The sequence below is a fragment of the Pezoporus flaviventris genome, unplaced genomic scaffold (genome assembly GCF_033815535.1).
Source record: "Pezoporus flaviventris isolate CSIRO_AGI_PZ_B2104156 unplaced genomic scaffold, CSIRO_AGI_Pfla_v1 ptg000002l, whole genome shotgun sequence".
Lineage (NCBI taxonomy): Eukaryota > Metazoa > Chordata > Aves > Psittaciformes > Psittacidae > Pezoporus > Pezoporus flaviventris.
The window spans coordinates 12,444,121-12,466,500 of NW_026892550.1; the positions used below are offsets into that span (position 1 = coordinate 12,444,121).

At 35.8% G+C, this 22,380-nt stretch overlaps 1 protein-coding gene across 5 annotated transcripts in view; it reads left to right on the forward strand.

Annotated features, from left to right (window-relative positions):
- CPEB2 (cytoplasmic polyadenylation element binding protein 2) overlaps window positions 1-22,380 on the forward strand; it is a 53,832-nt gene that overhangs the window by 23,004 nt on the left and 8,448 nt on the right. The window contains exons 4-10 of one of the 5 annotated variants that reach the window (XM_061469369.1): window positions 961-1,011; window positions 7,718-7,741; window positions 11,328-11,498; window positions 13,111-13,200; window positions 19,699-19,817; window positions 20,111-20,225; window positions 22,070-22,251. In XM_061469369.1, coding sequence (XP_061325353.1) covers window positions 961-1,011; window positions 7,718-7,741; window positions 11,328-11,498; window positions 13,111-13,200; window positions 19,699-19,817; window positions 20,111-20,225; window positions 22,070-22,251 — 752 coding nt within the window. The remainder of the gene's footprint in view (window positions 1-960; window positions 1,012-7,717; window positions 7,742-11,327; window positions 11,499-13,110; window positions 13,201-19,698; window positions 19,818-20,110; window positions 20,226-22,069; window positions 22,252-22,380) is intronic. The other 4 variants (XM_061469377.1, XM_061469386.1, XM_061469395.1 and 1 more) reach the window with 4 other exon arrangements.

A 22,380-nucleotide genomic window follows, 5' to 3' on the forward strand; every position in this document is an offset into this window, starting at 1 on the left:
AAGATTTAAATGTTTAAGTTACAGTATTTTTTTTATATATGCTTATGGATTATAAGCAAGCAAGGATGTTTGAATTGCAAGATAGATGGAGACATAGGTTTTTTGCACATTAAAGCACACTTCTTCCAAACACAGCAGCTATTGTAAATGTCTCTCTAGGTCAGTGTGCACTACTGGTATGTTTGCAGCTTCCTGTAAACAGAAAATGTCTCCTTTAATAAAAAGGAATTTGAGTGAACAAACACTTCAGCTGTGCATTTTAAACCATTCATTTAACTATTTTAGTAGTTTACTGGTATAACATGCCACCAATGTAGTAAAATGCATTACTTGAAAAATTGTAACATCAGGATATGAGGTTTTCATGTACTTTCTACTCAATATAAAATGTTGAAAATATTATAGCTAAACCAGTACTCTAGTTTTGCCACTTACTGAAAAATATTGCATACAGTGGTTATATGTAATACACCAAAATACATTCATAAGTTGGTTAATAAAATTTTAATGCCTTAATTCCTATTAATATAATTTTCCTTAAATTGATTCAGTAGAGAAGCAGTAAACTGTAGAAATGCCACTCTGTTAAGCTGTGTGCATAGTACAGTTATTCACAGTCACTATGAAAGAGAAGACTAAAGCAGTCAGCACTATTTCTGGGTGTCATGAAACAAAAAGTAGCTTTATCCTATTGGAGCTGATCCCAAAGCACACTGGAGATCTTATGACCAGAGAATTAAGGTTAAGAAGTCTGTTCTTGTCAGCTTTAACTTGGGTCAAGGGTATTGTTGGTTAATGTTCTTGGAGTTAAATATTAGCTCTTTACTTCCCTTAGGCAAACTGGAAATACAGTTTATACTTAAATTCTAAGCAGTGATTTTTTTTCATTATTTTTTCTATTATAACAGCTAAAACCTTTGCATTTGTTTTTTTGCTATTTGGTTTTTGTTTTCTTTTAAGGTCGCTTGAGTTATCCACATCCAGGGACTGACAATCTTCTCATGTTAAATGGTAAGTGCTAATCTTATAACAGTTTCTAATTATCTCTAGCTTAGCTTAAATCTGACATGTTGGTATAAAATCATACTATTATATTCTGTTATTGAATTACTTGTCTCTAGTCTTCAACACTGATGGGACTGTTGCCATTTCTCAGAGTTGAATGACAAGAGCTAATCTTACAACAGCCTTTCATTATATCTAGCTTACTTGAAACCTGAAATGCTTGTAACGCTGCACTATTCTTTTTTGTTCTCAAGCAAACCAGTAGTATGTTCTCCAAAGATCTGCTATAAGGAGGCCAGAAACACACGGTTTTCTATCTTGTGTGACAAAAAAAAAAGGGGGGGGGGGTTAAACTAGATAATTTCTTTCACACTCATGTAAAATAACATTTTATTTTTGTTGGGTTTTCTGGGGCTGGCTTTGTCATGTTTCTAACTGCGAAATATGCTGGTTAAAGAGTTCACATTCATGTTCCTCTCCCAGTAGGTCAAACTTCATGAGCATCTGCTACACAGTGAAGGCATGAACTTTAGCCTTTGTTCGAGGCTAAAGAAGGAAGCAGAGCTTGTTAATCCATCTAAGTCAATAATAAATCAGGGGTTGCACACAAATGTTTTTTCTACATTGCAAAAAATTAGAGCTATGGTGCCACAACTTCTCTAGATTAGAAAACATGGAAGCTGTTGTACAGGAAGCAAGTACACTTTTGCCATTGACTTGATGGGTCTAAATGTTACCAGAAAAGACCTAATTATTGAAAAAATACAGTCAGAATAGTTATTTTAGGTTTGTGATTCTACAGGGCTTTTTTAAATTGTTTTACCCTTCTGCACAGTCATTTACAGTTGTGCAAATGGGCATAAAACATAAATATCTAATTTCCCTTGTACAACAGTAAAAAAGCTATAAAGAAATTCAGGTTTAACTTTAAACCCAGTAATGGAAAATACTGCACAACAGGCATTTCAAGAATTGGGTCCTTTAGTTTTGAATAGTTCTTTAAGATAATGGTGTATCTTGAAATTTGAAACTTGCTACTTAACTATTGAACTAAAATGAGCGTTTAGCCCATGCAGGCTGTAATCCTCATTCCTGTACATTGAATATAAACATGCTTGATTTTCACAACCTTTAACTTTCTGTATTTAACTGCAAGACCTGTTCTGCAAGCTGTTTTCCTCAGGTGGTATACGTGCAATTGTTGTTATCTGCCAATTTATAATAAAGTGTTAGTTGGGAAGGTAACGGAAGTTAAACAATCTTACAAGCATCTGAAATATTCTAGTGCATGAAATTCATAATTTTAATTCATTTAATACCTAAAATGGTGAGCTTTTCTTTTTATATATTTATGTGTTAAAAGAGCATGTAGGAAGCATTGCTACTCTATTGGAATAGGTAGAAGAACAAGGGTTTGTTATTATCACAGACATAGGGAAAGATGTGTCTCAGTGGCACCGGTCTATCCTGAAAACCTTACTACAGAGCTAGTACATGCAGTGCAGAATATCTTGTTATTATTGTTGGTGGGGGTTCTATTGTAGTTTGGAAGTTAACACTTAATGTTACTGCTGTCCTTTTAAAAGCTACAGTATTATTTTCATCCTTCAGTAGGTGAGATAAAAATAACAATTTCAGTGTCTGAAACAGGTGCTGCAGCACCTAATTTCGAGGTGTGCCCCATATAGTTTGATTCAGAGCCTCGGTTTAGACACCTACATTCTCTACCATATACCTGGAGAGCTGATACACCCATCAGTGCAGTCCAGTCCAATCTCATACGCTGTTCAGAGCTATCTCAAGCTGGAGCGTCTGAACTGCAGCTCCCTACAGCTCAAGAACAGGAGCACTGGGAACAGCTTCTGGAAGCTCCAGCTGCTCAGGCTCAGCACGACCTCCCTTTCTTAGCAAGAACTGAGGGGCTTCCTCCAAATGTGCAGTAATGAGAATTACAGTAATGAAAATTGAACGCTTGTTGCTGAAGTTGTTTCCTCCTCTGCTTAAGTGCATTCAAACTAACATTTCCTGGTATTGGTGTAATTGGTGCCTTGGAGGGAGGAGCAGGGAAGGGGAGAGTTGGTAATCCAGAGGCTCACATTTGTCCCTTGGTTATAGTCGCTACGAGGAGGAGCAGAACACCAGACCTTCACAAAAGAAAAGCACCAATGATTTTAATGATCCTGGGCCCATCTTTGTGTGCAGTAATAGCTAACACTAGATCATGACCCTCACTGCATTTTAGTTTGCTTAATTTTAGTGAACTGGTGTCTCTGGATCCCAGTAAGGTTTTGGTATGAGCCGTCCTGGAATTCCTCAACTCTTTTAAGACTAAACACTTCTAGCTAAAAATTATTTTTAGCTAGTTTTTCCTCTTCTTAAATGACAGGTTTTTTTCCAGCTCATTTAAGGTGTACTTACTGAACTGTACCTAATACTAGTATTTACAGTTTTCATTATTTAAATTAATAAAATGGACAAAAAAAAGCTGATTTATGTGTTTTAATAAATTATATATATGGTAATTATACATCTGTTTCAGCTCAAAATGTGAAAGAAAAGCAATACATTTTTAATGACTCTTATCTCTCAAAAGTCAAAGAAGATACTTAAGAATGGGTTTACCTGAGTACCTTTGTTGACCTAGAGATAACCTTTCTGTAGGAAGTAATAATGCAAGAGTCCAATTTGTTAGGGTGTAGACTGCTTTTTCTCCATTATAGGGTTCCTCTCCTTTTATAGTATTAATGCATTGAATTTTTTTAATGGTTATTGAAATCATAATTCACCATTCGATTAGTTTAGCAAGGGAGTGTTAGACTTTCTATCTCAAAGATGCTATAGCTGGCTGTGCTTTGAAAAATAAAGTGGTTTATTTCAAACAGAAGTTACTAAACTTCTTATACTGGAATTGCTAAATGAGTTTCTGTGGTCTGATAGGCATGCCAAACTTGAAAGGTGGTAACAATCTCTTTCAGCCTTGAAATCTATAAAGATGTGATTTGTAAAGGAATCTTAATAGAATTTAGGCACCAAAATGCAATAGAATAAATGGGAGTTTGGTACCTACCTCCTTTAGTCTATACTCTTGGGAAATTATTTCCATAATTGTTTATGGATTTCTTGAAACGACAAATAAGTATTAATGAAAAAGGCTTCATTACTTCACTGTCACCATTTGATTATTAAATCTGGAATGTTGGTGACAAATAGTATTTTATCTAACTTCTTATCATAAAATTCATAGTTCACTCTACGTTCAAGAAGCTTGCCTAGCAGTTCTGCCTGTTACGAAATATTCTATTTTTAATTTAGCTGAGTCAGTTCAGTTTAGTTGTTTAAATATGTACATGTTTAAAACACATGTCTGAATAAAATAGAAATTATATATTTACTATCTGTGTGACAGCATTGCTCACATAATGTACAAAGTTATATTGGATTGATGTTAAACACACACAAAAAGTGTATTTACTTCTATCTCTGAGCAGATTTAAATTGCAGAAAGGGGGGGTATTGATTTTTTTTTTTTTGACGAGTTTAAGCCTTCGGGGTTCCATACTAATAGAAACAGAAGGCCTTAACTGTAAGGGAATGTCAATGTAGGATGGTTCCAGTGTTACTTGACTTCATTTTTATTGGGCATCATTATACGTTTTGTGTGTTGCTTAATTTATATTTTCTAGAATAAAAGTATATTTATTGTACTTCCTCACTCATTTGAAAACTTTTAGAGTTTGGGGCTAATTAAGATGTCCAGCTTTACAGACTAAGATACAAAAGTATTACTGTATGACTTATTTTTTAAACATGTTCAGGAAGGAAGAAGTTTTGTCTCTCCTTTATTTGATGTTGTGAATGAATTATTTGTCTACAGTGTTTGGCCCTCCCCAAAGGGCTACATCACCTGCAATTATTTATAGAAAAATGCCCTAATTATGAGATGTGTATATTTTATATATATAGTACATGTATAGCTAAACCTATAATTAAATGTATAGAACATGTATATTTATACAGAACATATGCTCTGTAGGCATATGTACTCTGAAAGGTGTAAAACGTGCACATGACTTCAGATTCAGTGAGAAATATTTCTGTATTAATATCTTCAGAAATAGTTATTTCTTACAGTTCATTTTCATTCAGTGAAACTGTTTGCACAAGTAGTATCTGGCCTTTGAAAGGAAGTTTATATGCATGTAATGTGGAGAGATTAAAATACTTAAATTCTATGAAGATGGGATATGTTTGCTTTAACTTCATATTTTTAGTAACAGTAAGACTTTATACTTACTGTTGTTAAAACAACTTGCCTATAATATAACCACTGTGGTCTTAAAGTCTGGATATAAATAGAAAAACATAATGAGTTTTGCAAAACCGTTCATTTTGGTGTTAATGATCATGTTTATTGCAGCAGTGCGTACAGATTGTCAAAGAATGGCATTATTCATTCTCATTTTTCTGGACACTAAATGGCAGAAAATGCCTAAGCTAATTTGCAGTCTAATTGGACAAGATAGACAAATATCGGGGAAGGGGGTTAGCCATACAAGTAGAGTAAATAACGTGACATCAAGTGCAGATATTTTCCTGTTTTCTCCAGTTCCTTCGTTTTGCTGAAGCAAAGAATACACAGATAACTTTCGTACATTGCTATAATTCCTATATGTATAAAATACTGCAGCAGCTACACTATTAGGATGAATTGCATTGGGGGGAGGGTTAGGATTTTAATAACCCTTTTGTGTTTATTCTTAAAAATACCATAGTTTATTTTTAAAAGCACAAAGAAAAACAGGTGCTCTGTAACAAAATATTTTTATGCATATCAGCTTGTCTTAACTATGAAAATGTAAGAAAACAGGTGAGCCGGTTTTGTAGGCAGAAGGAAAATGGCTTGTGCCAGAAGATGTATTTTTGTATTACTCTTTGAAAGAACATGGCATTGCAGTCATTGCTATGGATGTGATGCACTTGAATTTTCCCTGGTTACTCTAGATTTATTTGTGGAAGGATAGAAAGCGTATGGGGGTTAGGTAAGGGCTTAGTGATGCTATGTAGGAGTCACTTTAGCCAAGAGATGGAAAAGATTCGTACGTGCTGCAACACTGACCTAGAACTGCACGTCTTGTGAGTGCCTGACTTCAGAGGAAAAAAAGCCTGAAGCACAGCATTAGTCTTTCTGTACAGCTAATGTGAGAAGGAATCACACAGAAGAGCACGCTATGTTCTGTGGGTTGTGTTTTGATGTGGGAAATTTGAATGTACACGTTTCCACTTGGTTAGATACCCAGGTCTCTTTCAGAAAGTGGGCTTTTCTGATTTGCCTTGCTAGCAGAAATTTGAAGGATCTGAAAAAAAGCAAAAGACTGTTCTCATCAATAGTAATTCTTACAAATGAAACAAGACAAATCTGCAAGTGAATTCAGTGCAAGTTGTATAGGGATATGATGACTTGTGTAAATAAATAACAGTTTTAAGGGAGGAAAAAAATAGATTTTCAGTACTCTGTAGGCAATTCACTGAATTACTAGTAGGAAAGGATCAAGATAACAAAAAAACAGTGTACTTACTGAAAACTTCTAAAATATGAGAATAGAGCTGTGGGTGACACTTATGAATCACTGAATATATGAGGCTGTGTGTATTTCCATGTCCCAGAACCGCAGCTGGTTTTTGGAAGGGATTTATGTATGGAGTCCTAGTAAAATCAGAACAATAATGCCAAGACGCAGCAATCTTTGTTCATAAATGTTGCTGTAACTTTATGTTTTATAGTAATATTTTCTATTTTGATAGTTAACCACAGAGCTGTAAAGTTTTAAGTAATGTTTCTTGTATACAAAGTCTGTGAAACAGGAATAGAAAATACTTTGTGGAAATGTAATAAGAAATTACACACAGTTTAATAGTTTTTGTATTAGTAATCTGCCTATTTATAGTTTCCTAGCCTTCAGTCAGAGAAGCAATCAGTATGGTCTTCTGAACTGTAGCTATAAGCATGATCTCTTTAAGAATCTTGCAAAACTCAGAAGTTAGGAAAATCTTGGATTTACTTGCAGTCTGTCAGAAATGGTTGCTTTGCCTTTGTGCAGTGTTTTTGATACAGTGGTATTTCTTGTGACTTGTGCCCTGATTTTGTTTGCTACCACAAGGAGTCCTTTGTTTCAAACAAAACCTTGCGGTTAATTTTCTCCTAGGTCTTTTCATGAAAAAGGAAGGTCATGGCTTATAGCATTTGTATTGTCACTGTAAAGGACTGTACAAACTGTTCCATGAACCAGGATGTTTCTGTGATTATTAATTTAATGCTTGCTACATGCTTTTTAAAGTAATATTTTCCTTTTTACAATTTCATTGCCCTGTGTGTCATTTACACACTTGTGTAAGATATAAATAGTATTTGTGAGGATGAATTACAAAGTTATAACTTGCAGATCCATAGTTAACGTGAAGTTAAGATCCCAAGTATAATGACACATTGGAATATTTTAAAGTATATTCCTTCCAGCTGGTATTAACATCAGTGTAGTAGTGAAACAGTATGGTATTTAAGTGAGACTTTAGTTCGATGTATTCTCATCTACAGTTATCAGTAGCAAGTACCAATGCAGATTTTAACACTTACCCACATAGTTCTTTGTATTTTAATATGTGGGCATGGTACAGTTATTTGACATTTTACGATTTGTCCTTTGTTTGCATGCAGCGAGGAGTTATGGGCGAAGACGAGGTAATTCACTTCTGCTTGTTACAGTACAATTAATTCTGATTGAGCTGTTACTGATTATTACGATTAATCCAGATTGATTATAAGCGCTTATCTGCATGTTGTCTTAGTTTGGGGAAGGTGGAGGGTGTGAGGGAAGGAGGGGTGCAGCCTGGGCTGCTATGATCATTGATCTCTCTTTAGAGCTTGAATTACAAATCCTTTAATTGGTTAAAACACTGTAGCTCTAATCATAGTTCATGCTAATGGCTACTGCTTGCAGCCATTGCCCCCTTTAAAAGTATACAGTTTGCTAGTTGTTCTAACTAATTTTCTTTTGCTTCTGTTGCAGTTACAGTGTACAGAGTAAAAACTTTTAAGCCTTTTATAAACTAAGCAAGAAATCTAGTAGACAGCCCTTAGAAACAGTAAACAGATTTTCATATTATTAGCCATTATATGCTCACTGACCATGCTATGTAATTGTATGAGAATGTGACCTGTGGTTGTTACAAAGATGTAAAAGTGTGAAGCAAAACCCTTCAAGATCTTTAACAGCTTCCAGTTCATGCACAAAATACAGATAACTTTGTCTTTCTTGATCTCTGCATTGGTTTTTAACTGATTGCTTGGTAGCCCTAAATAGAGAGGAATGTTTATCTAGATCATGGTCAATGTATGTAGCAGTGTTTTGATGATTCCTGGCAGATTCTGCTTATTTCTTTTCACTGTCATAAAACAAAAAGGAGCAGATGTTTAAAAGTCTTATCTTTTTAATTCACAGTCACTGGGAAAATGTGAAACCCTAGCAAATAACCTTTTTGCTCTCTTCATCTAAGAGACATTTAAAAGTAAAGAGGAGGGAGAAGAGAGTATTAAGGAGTCATATGGAGCATGTTACTCTAAATGTGTTAATCCATTGTCCTTTATGTCATCTTAGCTCTCTGAGGAGCTACAGTGCTTTTGGCAAACTGTTACCCACATTAAAGTAAGATTGATCTCTCTGGTATCACTTCAGAACATGTTCTGATCATTTAATTTGTACTGGGAAGACAACCTTAGACTCTCATTGTTCTTCGATTTTAACATTGGTCTGAGGGGTAAAAAATGAATTATTCTGAGGGATTACTCTTTTCTCTTTCCCACCTATATACTTCTGCATATTTTAAATTTGAATTGTCCTAAGCAGTACTTTTAGAGAAACAGAAAAACTTAATTTTCATGGTCCAAAGAGATACCTTCCTCAAGTATAAATTGCATTCTTAACCACACAGAACAAAAACTAAGAGGAGGAAAAAAGAAAAACCAAACCACACTTCAGTGCTTTTGTGGCAATATTCTAATTTTAAGTTTATTAAAATTGGCATGGTTTTAAGTCACCAAAGCTGCTTTTTTTCCTGCAGTGTAGAGACTTGTAGAGGTAAAGAGCAGATCTATGCTTTTTATAAAGATAACCCAGCTAAATTGCAGTTGGTTTAGATTTAAGGTGTTAAGAATAACTCATATCTTAGTGAAAATTCTTAAACGTTACACTTGTGCATTTTCCTGTGAGTTACCCCAATTTGAGTTTTATTTCTTCCTTTAGCCACATTTTTCTTTCACTGTCACTGTGATAACAGCTCCATCTTTTCCATCATTCACATCAGCAATTCAGAAATTCATTATTATATCCCCCTTTCATGATTGTGAAACAAAATCTTACCACTTCTTCATATGCATCTTTTAAGATCTGATCATTCTTGCTAGTCTTCATAACTGAAACTCATATACACATTACTCAGCTGCCTCAGTCTTCATAGCATGATTTTGCTTCTTGTATGTCTAAATACGACATGGTCTGTCATCATTCTTAATGGAAAGGAGGAGCCTGCTACAGCTTTCTGCATTTGCTGTACTCCTCTCCATCGATGCCTACTTGAGACATAAATGTGAAATGCCACCATAAAGATGCACTAATTATAGTCTTTGTTATAGTCCTGTAGTTCTGCTTTTATTTTGTGATTCTCACTATAGCTTAATGTGTTTGGTTGTTCTCTATCATCTTGCATTTTCATTTGGTATTTTTGATATGCTATTTATTTTTTTTATGGATTTAGATATCAAATCATGGTCATTAGGCATCACCACAACATAGGTCATTGGTCATGATGTTTGCTGTCCTCTAGCCTTGTCTTTAAACGCTCAGTTCTCAGGTGGTCTTCTGGAAGTAAATGGGTTTTATACTGCTCTCACCCTAGCTGATCAGCATAATGTATGCAGGTGTTTCTATGGGGCTTTCCTGGTAGTATTCCCCTGAAATGGGATCTGCAGTATGGCTCACAGATAAAGTACTGCGGCACTCTTAATGTCAGATGGCTCCAGTGTTACTGGACTTCATTAGGTATCATTATTCTTTATGCATGTGTCTGGAACCTATTGCTCCTGCTTATAGATTTGCAGTGGGTGAATCTGGAAGAAGTTGGCTATTTGAGATGGAAAATGAACTTGCTTCCCAGAAGTGTGCTAGGTTGTTTTTTGGTTTTATTTGATTGTTTTTAGGAAAGCAATTGAATTAATACTTACTTTCAAAATAGAGTGAGAAACAGGAACTATGGCTCTTCAGAAACAGTGGTAATGTGGGGTATTTATTTTGCTTCACTGAAGTGTGTTTTGGGGGCTTTTTGCAGTTCAAAGACTGACTTAGGAATTTAAAATTCTCATTAATCTTTATGTTGCTAGTCTAAAGTAGTGAAAGACTGAATAAGCTAAGATGGATATCATGGCCTTCCAAGTAGTTTCATTTTGGCATTCTCTAAAATCTGTAAATATTAAATAGGGGGGAAATGTCATGTTTTCACTCCCCCCTGCCACCTATACATCTATTTTGATTAGTTTGCTTTTGCAGAGCTATGCTGTGAACCTTTAAGGGTAGCTGTACCCTTAATGCAGTTTATTACACGTTAGGGACCACTATAAGACTTCCCTCCAAAACTGTGGTAAATTCAAGAATGAGAAGGATAAACTGGCATTGTGACTTATTTTTCTAGTGTTGCATTTTGCACCTTTATTAAATTTTTCTGCTTTCTTAGAAATTAATTCTGTTCTTACATTACCAGTGTCAAATACCTTTTAAAAGGGAAAACATGCCTGTTTGAAACTACTTGCTCTGTACCTGTTATTCCTGCTTCCCTCTATTCAATAAAAATGTCAGATTTTTAGTCATGAAGTAGTCTTTTAGGTGGTGGAAGTTATCAGTTCATCTTGAAGCTAAATCAGTGGCAGGCTAATGAAACTCACTTAAGCAACCCTTAATATGATCTCTTCCTAAATAAGACCCTTTATTTTAAAAAAACCTATTACTTTCCTACTGGGTGCAGCAGAATAGCTACAATATAATGTAGCATGAAGTATTATGCTTCCAGAGATGTCAGCTTGGAATCATGAATTTCCTTTTTTAAGTTTAATACATTTTTGATTTTATTAATTTTCCTTTAAACTAATGTGTACTTTTCTAACATCTTGGTGTTTGCGTTTTTACTTTCCAGACTGCTACTCCCCAATTCTGTAAAATTGCATAGCCATGTACTGCCACAAACTATGTTAATGTCTATTATTATCTTTTCTTTTTAAGGCCGTTCTTCCCTCTTCCCAATAGATGATGGCTTGCTGGATGATGGCCACAGTGACCAAGTTGGAGTGTTGAATTCACCCACCTGCTATTCAGCTCATCAGAATGGAGAACGAATTGAGCGTTTTTCTCGGAAGGTGTTTGTTGGAGGTCTTCCACCAGACATTGATGAAGGTGAGCTGCCTGAAAACTAAGCAAACTAAGTTTGGAAGGTCAGGGAGAGAGATGTTGAAAAACATAAATGATGTAGAAACAACCCACCAAACAAAATAACGTGGTGCAATAGGCTACAACTATATATACATTTTTGAGAGTCGATAGATCTGTTGAGCTAATATCATTTTATGTCATCCATCTGTTCTGGTTTTGAGATGACTCAGTTGTCCCTGGTTCTGCACTTGCAGACTGCAGTTGCATGTGGTGTCTGGAATTTGTGCTCCTGCTTACCTTGCATATTCCTTTCCAAATACATCTTAGCCCTTCATAGTTTCCTCTGTCTGTGCCTGCTTGATTCATAGAAAACTTCTGTTCTTAGTTGAATTTCAGATTCTGTTTTACTATTACCTGAGGATCTCACGAGTGGTTTAGAAAAGGTAATATTATTCCTGTTCATAAATAGAGAAACTAAGGCAGAGGAAGGTCAAGTGGCAGAGCACTGTGATGCATTGAACACAGAATGTACTACAGAAGCATGTTGTTACGTGATGCAGTAGGACTTGCTTTGTACAATAGTGCCGATTTGAAGTAATCGTGCCATTTAATATTAGGTTTCTCCTGTGCAGATAAATAAAAGTTACATGCTAGCTTTGTAATGTAAGCAGAAGTCCCTTTACAAGGGACTTTACAAGTCCCTTTACACTGTAATCCTAGAGTACCTTGCAAGCCAAATAAGGTGACTGTGGTTAATTAACTTTCAGACATGGAAAGACTATATTTTTGGTTTCGTAGAATCAGTTACATTGGAAAAGACCATCTTCATTGTGATGCTCCACTGCAATATACTGAGGGATTTTATTTTAATATACTTCAGCTTTTTTTGATGCATTTTAGCTTCTAATTCAAATATGCACTGTTCCCTTTAACACACATGCTAAACGAAGACACATGGAAATATATTTTGTTTCTGTCCTTTCTGTTTATGTGCTGATGGCAAGATGGGACTGAAAGAAATGGAGCGTATCTGTGTCTGAGTTACTGCTTTTGTAGAGTTTAGGGTGGTTTAATGTTTTTTTCCTCATGGCCAAGGTTCTTACAGTCAATGGCAGGAAGAAGAGGCTGGGATAGAAGGACCTCACAAAGTTATGCAGGGGGGCATAGTAGGTCTTGCAACAGAAGGATTAATGGTTATCTAGAAGAACCTCTAAATAGGCATTTTTAAGTTTCTGTGCTTGATCTGTGCATGGTATCTGATGAAAACTGCTAGTGTGCTAATTGTGAAGGTACTTACTATATGAGTATCCACCTACACTGTACATCATTAAACAGTAAGTTGTTTCAATTGCATTCAAACCAGATTCTGAATTTAAAGTGCCACCGCATCAGTTTTCACCACAGCCTTTAGTTTTCCATATGTTTCTGAAATACTCCTGTTAATAAGCAATAAGAAATAAACATAAGCTTAAAATCACCAGAAATAACTTCCAAAGCATTAATATTTATGCAGTATGTCTTGTAGTTTGTTTTGTTCGTTTAAATTGGAAATTTTGTCCCTTTTTTCCATGAAATGTTAATCTTTGCCTGATAGTACCTTTTCACATTTAATTGCAACTTTTATATCTGTTTTTAGATGAAATCACTGCTAGCTTCAGACGATTTGGGCCTTTGGTAGTAGACTGGCCTCACAAAGCAGAAAGCAAATCCTATTTCCCACCAAAAGGTAAGAGAGCTGGAATGCTTTGACCTGTCACTGAGTGCAAATCTTACTCTGAGAAACTGCCTCATCTTTTTCTGAAGGGTATAATTTACAGTCCCTGTAAATAGTTAATTCTGCAGTTTCAGTGCAGGTTCAGATATGGTTCCTCTACATACCAGGTTTAGAACCTGAGAGTTGTTCTAACATTGTGCCTGTTTTAGCACTGGACTAATGAATTCTGATTTTCCTTAAATCAGCATTACATAGTTACATGTGTCATTAATCCTAAATTCTGTATTTTAATTTCTATGCAGTTTCCAAAACTGACATTTGGTCAGAATTTTAAGACCAAATCTTGGATAAAAATTTTCATAGGAAGTTATAAGCAGCATTTAGAGAGATGCATTTGGGGGTCTCATCAAGATAATGAGTGTTATGTTTATTTCAGTTTTAGGATAGGAACTTCATTTGAAACACTAACCATTTTTTGATAAACGGTTAAATACTGATATTTGAACCATTTCTAGTGTTGCAGTTAGATTTTTAAATACACAAAGCACTGTAAAGATAAACTTGATTATGCTAAGGTGTGCATCTCTAATTACTGAGCGAAAGTCTTGAGGAATTTTTTGAGAAAGATGCATCTCGCAGAGGTTGTGATGAATATATGGAAGAGGGAAGATGTAATATATTGTTAAAGTAATGGATTCTGGGATTCATTTACAAGGAGATAGCTGTCTCAGCATCTGAACATCTTAAGGATATATTTCAAGGCTTCCTCATTTAATAAAGCTTTTTGATCTAGTTGGAATAGTTATCATTACCAAAGTAAAAAAAACAAAGCAAAACAAAATCTGCATTATAAGCAGAGTTTCTTAAAGCAGAGAACACAGATAGAAAAACTTTATCTGTTGATCTAATTCAGGAAACACTTGTGAATTAGGTGTTAAGTTGATCTCCCATGACTAACTGATCCTTATTTGAAATTTAATAGCACTTACTGTTCTTCAGTCTTAAAACTTTATTCTTATTTTCAGTTTACTACATTATTCATTATTGTCTTGTAGTGTAGCCTGGCACATTTAAACTACAGTGTAAGTTTTTCTTTGTAGATCTTCTGGAAACATAGCTTACTGTTAACTGCTGAATGTTAATTGTGTTTGTAGCTGTTTTTTTTTCAGATATGGCCCATGATTATGTTGTAGAAGAATTTCTTAAATTTGTCTTTCTTGAGTATTACTTGCATGTACAGGCAAGAACCATATGTACATATATTTAATAAGATGTTGGAAACTGCTAAAGATGAGCTAAATAGAAAGAAAGTTTTGAGATTGATCAGTAATTAGCAATTTATAAATTTATACTATATTAGCCCGAGGAGGATTTTGAGGATTTTTTTCCTAGTTTTAATCTCCAGTTTCTAATTTGTTCCTCTGCATAGAGTCAATTCAGTGTATGTGTTTTTGTTCAGTATCATTAGACATTTGACATAATTACGTCTTTGGAAAGTAATACTATCCAGTTCTGGACTGATTTACATAATAGTCTTCTCTGGGTGAAGAGATACAGCCTGCTCAGTTTTCCAGGTTGTGGTTTCTTCCAGGCTCCCTGCTTACAGAAAGTCCTGAGGGAAGGCCAAGTTCAAAATAAATATTTCCTTGCTTTAAGAAGTGCAAAACGCATCCTGATGCATCAAGGCTGGTTGCCTCCTGAGAAAAACCAACTGCTTGTTCTTAACTAATTACATTTTTGTGTTGGTTCACCACAAAATTAGGCCCAAAGAAAACAGGGATTTAAAAAACTTGACACTAATCTCACAAGGAAACTCTGTTCTGAAGCAGAAAAGAAATTATTCTGTTGAGATCAAGTACAAAGTCTGTAAGTGATCTGCCAACTGTAATGGAGAATTCCTTCCTTTCCGACTTGCCACTGTTTATCAGAATTCTTGCTGTTACGTAGTTGGCAAACATACTTATTTATGAAACAATACACATGTCCAAAGCAACTTGCTGAGGTGAGGGCTCCTTCTTATAATAATGAAGCTCTCAAAGAAATGGAGCCGTGAGGATATGCAAATCCAAAGAAGGCCTTTAAAAATGTGCCCAGTTGTTTGTGTGCTCTGTACTATTTATAGTCTATGTCAAACAGAGGATAATCTGCTTTAGACAGGACAGTATCCCCAACCTTTTCTAATTGGGTGTTTCTGTTGCCATCTATCACAGCAATTGTGGAGTAGCTTCATCTATTCAAAATTCTTAACTGCTAATTTAGAACTGATGGAAAAAAATATGTTGAAAATATTCTATTTCTAGTTTAAGAAGCAATAACAGTTCTGTTTAAATTCTTACCATCTTATTTGATCACACTGGGTAGGATTGAACTCTGGATTCAGGCAAGTAACTGGAGGTGTCTTCATGTGTGAATTAGTGTCTAAGCATCCTTCAGTCAATGGGACTCTGGCCAGTACAGTCAGTGGAGTATAAAGGGCTATTCAGGTCACTGTAACATAAGCACATTAAGCCTGATTAATTTATCCAAACCAAGGATACCTAAAGATTTATATAGGTCTCACAGGTGTAGCATGGCACCTATTGAAGCCCCACACCATTCTGGAGCACCAGCTGACAGGCAAAGTCCTGTAGAGGATAAATGGTGCTAGACACCTCCATGTCCCACTTGGTCACCACTGACTACATTAACTGGCTCTCTGTACACCACTGCGAGCCTAAACACAGTAACTACAGGAATATGGAAAAAGGTGGTTGCATCTTGAAGTGAATCCTGCTTCCCCCCCTACTCAAAAGTGCCTCAGCTGATACCTACAACTGTGTCAGCCTGCATTTTTTCACTTCAAATGTATTTTGGAGTTAATTCTCCATCAAAGTGAACAAGTGAAAAATTTATATTTACAAAATTTAATATGGTGATGGCGTATCTTTAAAGAGGAATGGATGAAATGTTCTGTGAATTTCCCAAATACAAATTATTCCCATCAACTGTAGATCCAATGTCTTTATTAACCTGCAGTTTACACTGCTTCTTTCTGATTTAAGCTAAGATGTGGCATTGTGTGGGCAAGAAATGCACTGCACTGGGGGCCTTTAGTCTCCTCTGGGGAGAATCTATCAGAACAGCAGAGGAGTGACCCCCAAAACAAAATAGCTTCACTGACTGGCATGGACAGTGCCATACTGGCTTGCACTGATTTTCTTGTCTCCTCTAAGCCACTAGTGATTGGAGTTAACTGGGGTTTGATAGAACTTAAAGCTGCTCTCTTATTTCTACACAGAATATGCATAGCAGAAGCAGTGTTCTTTCTCCTTCTGGTGAACTTCAATATTATTACGAAATAAAGAAATTATACCTTGCTCAGAAAAATCATGTTAGCTACCAATGTGAATCTGGTCTAGAATACTTTTGTGTCGGTTTGTTCCTTATGTAATAAATACAAAAAATGAAAAGATTTAGCTTGGTATTACAGCTAAGGCTCTTCAGACTTACCTGGTGGGCTTTCGGTTTCCAGTGCTGAGCCAATACATTAAAAATAAAAACTAAAAAAAAAAATCTTGGTCTTGATTCATTGAGAGGTGTCAGCTCACAATACAGATGACTATAACCAGTGCAGTATCTTTAGGTGTCAGGGAATGCAGTTCTAAAGCAAATCATCATCTCCAGAAAGATTTGTTTGTCATCTGGGGTAGTTTCCTGAGGATAAGTATTATCCAAGTCACCCACAGTGATTGCCTTTGAAAATAGGAGTATTAGTAATAGTTCCAGTGTTAGGCAGAGGAATTTAGTCAAGTGATAAGCACTAACAGGGGTTACCTAAACTTTGTCTCCCACAGGAGGCATAAATTCTGATAGAAGTGCACAGGAGCCAGAAATTTTTAGAAGACTCTGTTTCATCTGGTACTTCTCACCTTGTGAGATACATACAAAACATATAAGCTTTGTCTCTTGGCATGTAATATCTGATCATGACCTGCTGCTGTTGGTGTACATATGACCCAAAGGTATGAAGCAGCTTCCTTCAAAGAAAACTATTACAGTAGCTTTGCTTTTCCATTGTAAACAGACTTGTATTGCTGTTGGGTGTGAAGCTGTTAAATGACTGATGTGGTACCCAAGAAACTAGGGAATTAAGCTATTTTCTAGTACAATAAAACACCTACTTTTCACCTTACCTTCTCCCCATCTTTCAATATGATGTACTCTCTGTCATGCATAATAATTGTACTACTTCAAAAAAGGACTAGTTAAGCACTTGATCTTCATCATGCCTGCATATGTGACTTACCACCACTATACTAGCTTTGCAGACATTACACATCCGTGATAGTTCATGAGTTACGGATGTTGAGGTGAAAAATAATCCAATAAAATCATATACTGAAAAAGCAGAAAGGGCTAAGAATGAAGTTTCTGCCATGCAGTTTTTGGCATGTGGTAGCTGTAGTAACAAGAAGAGCCATAATTTATGATGTATAAATGAAATGCCAAAGATATGAGTGCAATTTACCGTTACAAGCACTTTCCAGCTAATGAATATAGACTTGTTGCCTGTGTAACTGGTGTTCTTTGGCAAAGTCTATGGCTAATGTATAATTAGATAGATCTGTGCAGGAAATGGCCTCGTCAAGGGCAAGTGATGGAGAGTGGTTTGTATACAGACTGTGCAAGTCTAGCATTCTTTGGAAGGGATTGGCTGTCTCGTGTGCATAGCAATAATATGCGGGACCTGAGCAACTTATCTTTTCTAGCCAGTTTTCTTCACTGAAAGAACTGGTTATTTTCCTCTAGGCTAGATTTAAGGAGCAAAATAAAATGCACTGTAAATCATTGAAGTACTAGAGCTTTGCAGCTAAATTACAGGCAGACCAATTTGATAGTGCAGGCTATACCCTGACTTTCTCTCTGTCTGCAGCTAAACTCGGACACAAGCCTGTCTTATGCTTAAAATCAAGTGAGATGAAGCCAGGCATGAGTATATGTTTTGCAGATAATGTTGGGAAAGCAATATTAATGTACAGTTTTGATAATCGCTTTCCTTTTATTTCAGGTGTGGTAGGATATAGTAATCCTAGTTGTTCCTTCAGCAAGTTCTTATATTTGAATTTTCTATCTTTTTACAAGGTGTCAGATTAGGCACATTAATAGCTGCAGACATACAGGATCATTTGAAGACACTGACCAGCTTTACATATCAGGATCTCTATGGCAGTACTCTTGATTTGCTTTAGGATGAGAACTGATGGAAAATCAGCATCTGTCAAAATATTTTATTTCTGGCTCTGAGTTTTACTTTGTATGCTTGATCCCTTAGTCAGTATCATGTGCATTTAGCACTCCCTTTGATTAATCAAGTCCTGCACTCCCGTAATTCTTGTACTGAGTTCTCAATGTGAACAGGAATGTATGTGCCTGGTTTCACACAAGTAATGGCAGTTGCATGGGTCTGGTCCCACTGCACCAGTCTGCACATGCCCTCATTCAGTGATTGGGTTTTGCATGAGTAATATGTGGATTTTAAATTCTGAAATAAATACTGAAAGATATCCCCATTTAAAATGTATTTTGAATTGAAATAATCACTAACTAAGCTTGAGTTAAACAGGTTGTCACTAAAAATATTGCTCAGCAATAAAAAATGGACTTCACAAGGAAATGTTTCGGTCCAAGGCCAAAGATTCCCTATGGCATATTTGTTAGGAAAGTAAGAAAGATTTATGTAAAAACACAAAATAGCTAAAACCCTGTCATGTATACCTTGTAGGTAGCTGTGATATGACCATGGTATGAGGGGTGAGAGATGAGGTACAAGTTATTTGAAAGAGCAGTATAGGCCTAGCAGCTTTTTCTTTAAATCCTACTTTGTTCTGATATATCTGAAATCAGTTATGCATTTGTGTCTGTAATGTTACATTCTTCTCAATATATTATGGTCCTTTTAAAGTGTTTGGGGTATTTTTTGAGTACAACCCTAATTGCACACTTGGGCACCCGTAAAGTAAAAATTCTGCATATATCATTATGCTGTAACTGTAAAGTATTCTAACGTGTGAAGTTCTTTGCTTGTCTGACTTTGCTTAGACTGTAGCATTAAATAAGCATTTTAATTCCTATTTTTGTAGCGTTTGGGAGGTTTGCTGGGTCACTTACGTAACAAAGTACTTTGATCTAATCTCTAGAATAGAGATAAGTCCTTTGTGCCAAGTCGGATTTTCATTGTATAATGTCCCTTGCTGCCAATGAATTATGTTCAGCCTGGACTTCCAGTACACGATAGAGCAGACATGTTTGCTTTTATTTGTTATTAGTCTCTTTTGACAATTGTTTTAAGGTTAGAAGGTCTGTTGATCATGGCAAGGTAGTACATAGCTAAAAAAGTTGACTAATAACAAAGAATCGGTTTGACTTACTTTTGGAGTAAACACGTTTGTACGGAGAAGTCACTGGCAAAAATGACTAAGAAAAATAAAGATAAGAGGAAAAAAATAGCAGTTGGTTTGGCTTTCTTTCCAGGTTATGCATTCCTCCTGTTCCAAGAAGAGAGTTCTGTTCAGGCCCTGATTGACGCCTGCATTGAAGAAGATGGAAAGCTCTATCTATGCGTTTCCAGTCCTACTATCAAGGACAAACCAGTAAGTAAACAGTATATGGCCTGCAGGCTGTAGCTGCCATCTGTCCAAAGCTGCATTTAAAATGATGACGAATATAATCAAAAGCAAACTACCGCTGGCAGAGCTCAACATCTGGAACAGTTGGATGATTTTAAAATTGTAGTGTTTTGAATTAGTAGGATTAAAACAGAGCACCTAGACATGCTAAGCTAATGGGGTTATGAATGTTTGACAGTTTATATAGGCTGATGAACATGTATCCATGATGTAGTGAAACCTAAAGTAGCATATCATTTTCTTTCCCAATTTAATAGGTTCAGATCCGTCCCTGGAATCTAAGTGATAGTGACTTTGTGATGGATGGTTCCCAGCCACTTGATCCTCGAAAAACAATTTTTGTTGGAGGAGTCCCTAGACCATTAAGAGCTGGTGAGTGTAATCTGTGGCTGGTTTTACAAGTTGGAGGTTATTGGAAATAATTGGAATCATGCATACTTTTGTATTGTTATATATGGATAGCTATAGATATATTCATAAAAAAATAGAAGATTGTTGTGATACTTACAGTAAGCACAGTACAATACTTGTTGTATTACATTTCCCTAGTAACTGTTTTCATCTGGCTTTTGCCAAAAATCACTGTTCATCATTAAGGTTTACTGGAAACTGTTACATGTCTAAAGCTGTAGAAAAGATTTTGGTCATATTAGCAAAACTGTAGTGTAACCTGTGTCACAGAAGAGTTTTTACAATAGCACTATGAGAACGTCTCTGCCACGCTCTGTGAGAATGTGGAGCTCTATTTGTACTTGCTTATCATTGTGCATTAGCTACTTTTCTACTGCCATCAGGTTGTTAATATGGACAAGGCAAAAAAACAGGTGATGAAAGAGTAGGATTAGAGAAAAAAGGAAGAAATTCAGAGAGCTAGCACAGTTTGTATGGCACAACACTATATGAGATTGCAGGACTCTTTTCAAGACTCTTGTTGGAGTGCATGAAGATAAAATTAAATGTTTCTGTAGCTGAGGAATGTTTGGTCTACAACCTGGACAGTCTGCTTTGTGAGATTGACTACAGTAGCCTTTTACAGTATTGTATGGTGGCCTTCTAGTGAATAGGTTGAAGTGAATCTTGGGAGCAGAAGCAGAACACACAAGTCCTGTTTCCTATTAGAATGACTCCTGGACTTCATTAGTTTGTAATTAATTTTATTCTTGCAGAAAGATGAGCTTTCAGATGGAAGATGTAGGAGAACCAAGAAGTAATAGTGCAGATTTGGGTTACAAAGATCTTAACTTTTTTCTGTCTTGGACCTGCAATGCTAAAGCTTTTCTGTTATTTTGCTTCTAAAAGTATACTTTTGACTGTAGTACAAATTCAGTAAATGAGCATAAACACAGCATGCTCAATTTCCAGCTCAATTTAATTTTTTTTTAAATTCAGTCCAAATATTTCAGATTACTATGCCGAATGTCTCTGATAAACTTTAATGGATGTATTCTTATGCTTAGCTTTCATGTGCCATGTGTATGTGAAAATGAAACTTTCATGGCATTGTGAAATAAGAATCATGGCTTCATAAAAGCAGTAAAACGAGAGGAGACTTTTCAAACAACTCTTGAACATCAATGACTGCTGACACCTTTATACCCTAGTGTAGAGGATACTAATCCTGGAAAAGTATTTTCCACCTAAATGAATTGCAAAACTGAATTCAGTATAAAATTATTATAGATTACTAAAATACTTGATCTATAAAATGGGAGATTTTTGTTTCTATGAACTTCTGTACGTATGGTTAAGTGTAGCACTGTAAAGATAATCAAGCTCTGTATGGCTGATGAAAAGATGCTAACTGCATCTTTAAATTCAAGTAGGACATAGAGCATTAAGACAACCAGAGAACATGTACCAAGGCATTTGTGGTGTGTGGATCTATTTTATACAGCTTGCATTCCATGCCTGCCCAAAAATCTTTTGCTGTAATCCCCTGAAGAAAACTGCCCTGGAATTTCAATTCCAGGTTATCAAGGACTGCAAGGACTTACAATTCCCTTGTTCCTTGGATGTATGTATCCACTGTATGACGGATCTGTCTGCTGAGTATTTCATAGCTTAACATGCTTTTATATTTCTTGTTGTTCCTGTTACCTCAGCTTTTCCAAAATTAGTTATTAAAATTAACTTTTCTAGTGTTTTTAAATACAAGCGTTCTGCTAAATTTGTGTAGTAAGAACATTTTAAATGAACATTATTTTGTTTCTTAATAGTGGAACTGGCTATGATCATGGACCGTCTCTATGGTGGAGTTTGTTATGCAGGAATTGATACTGACCCTGAGCTGAAATACCCAAAAGGTGCTGGTCGTGTTGCTTTTTCCAATCAGCAGAGTTACATTGCTGCCATCAGTGCTCGGTTTGTTCAACTTCAGCATGGCGATATTGATAAACGAGTAAGTCACACAAACATATAAATAAGTATCAGAATGATTATTTATAAGGGAACTTCTTGGTGTAGTAACATTGCATATGATTGGCTCTTATGCCAGCTTCCATGTTTCTTTTAGTATTTCTGTAACACT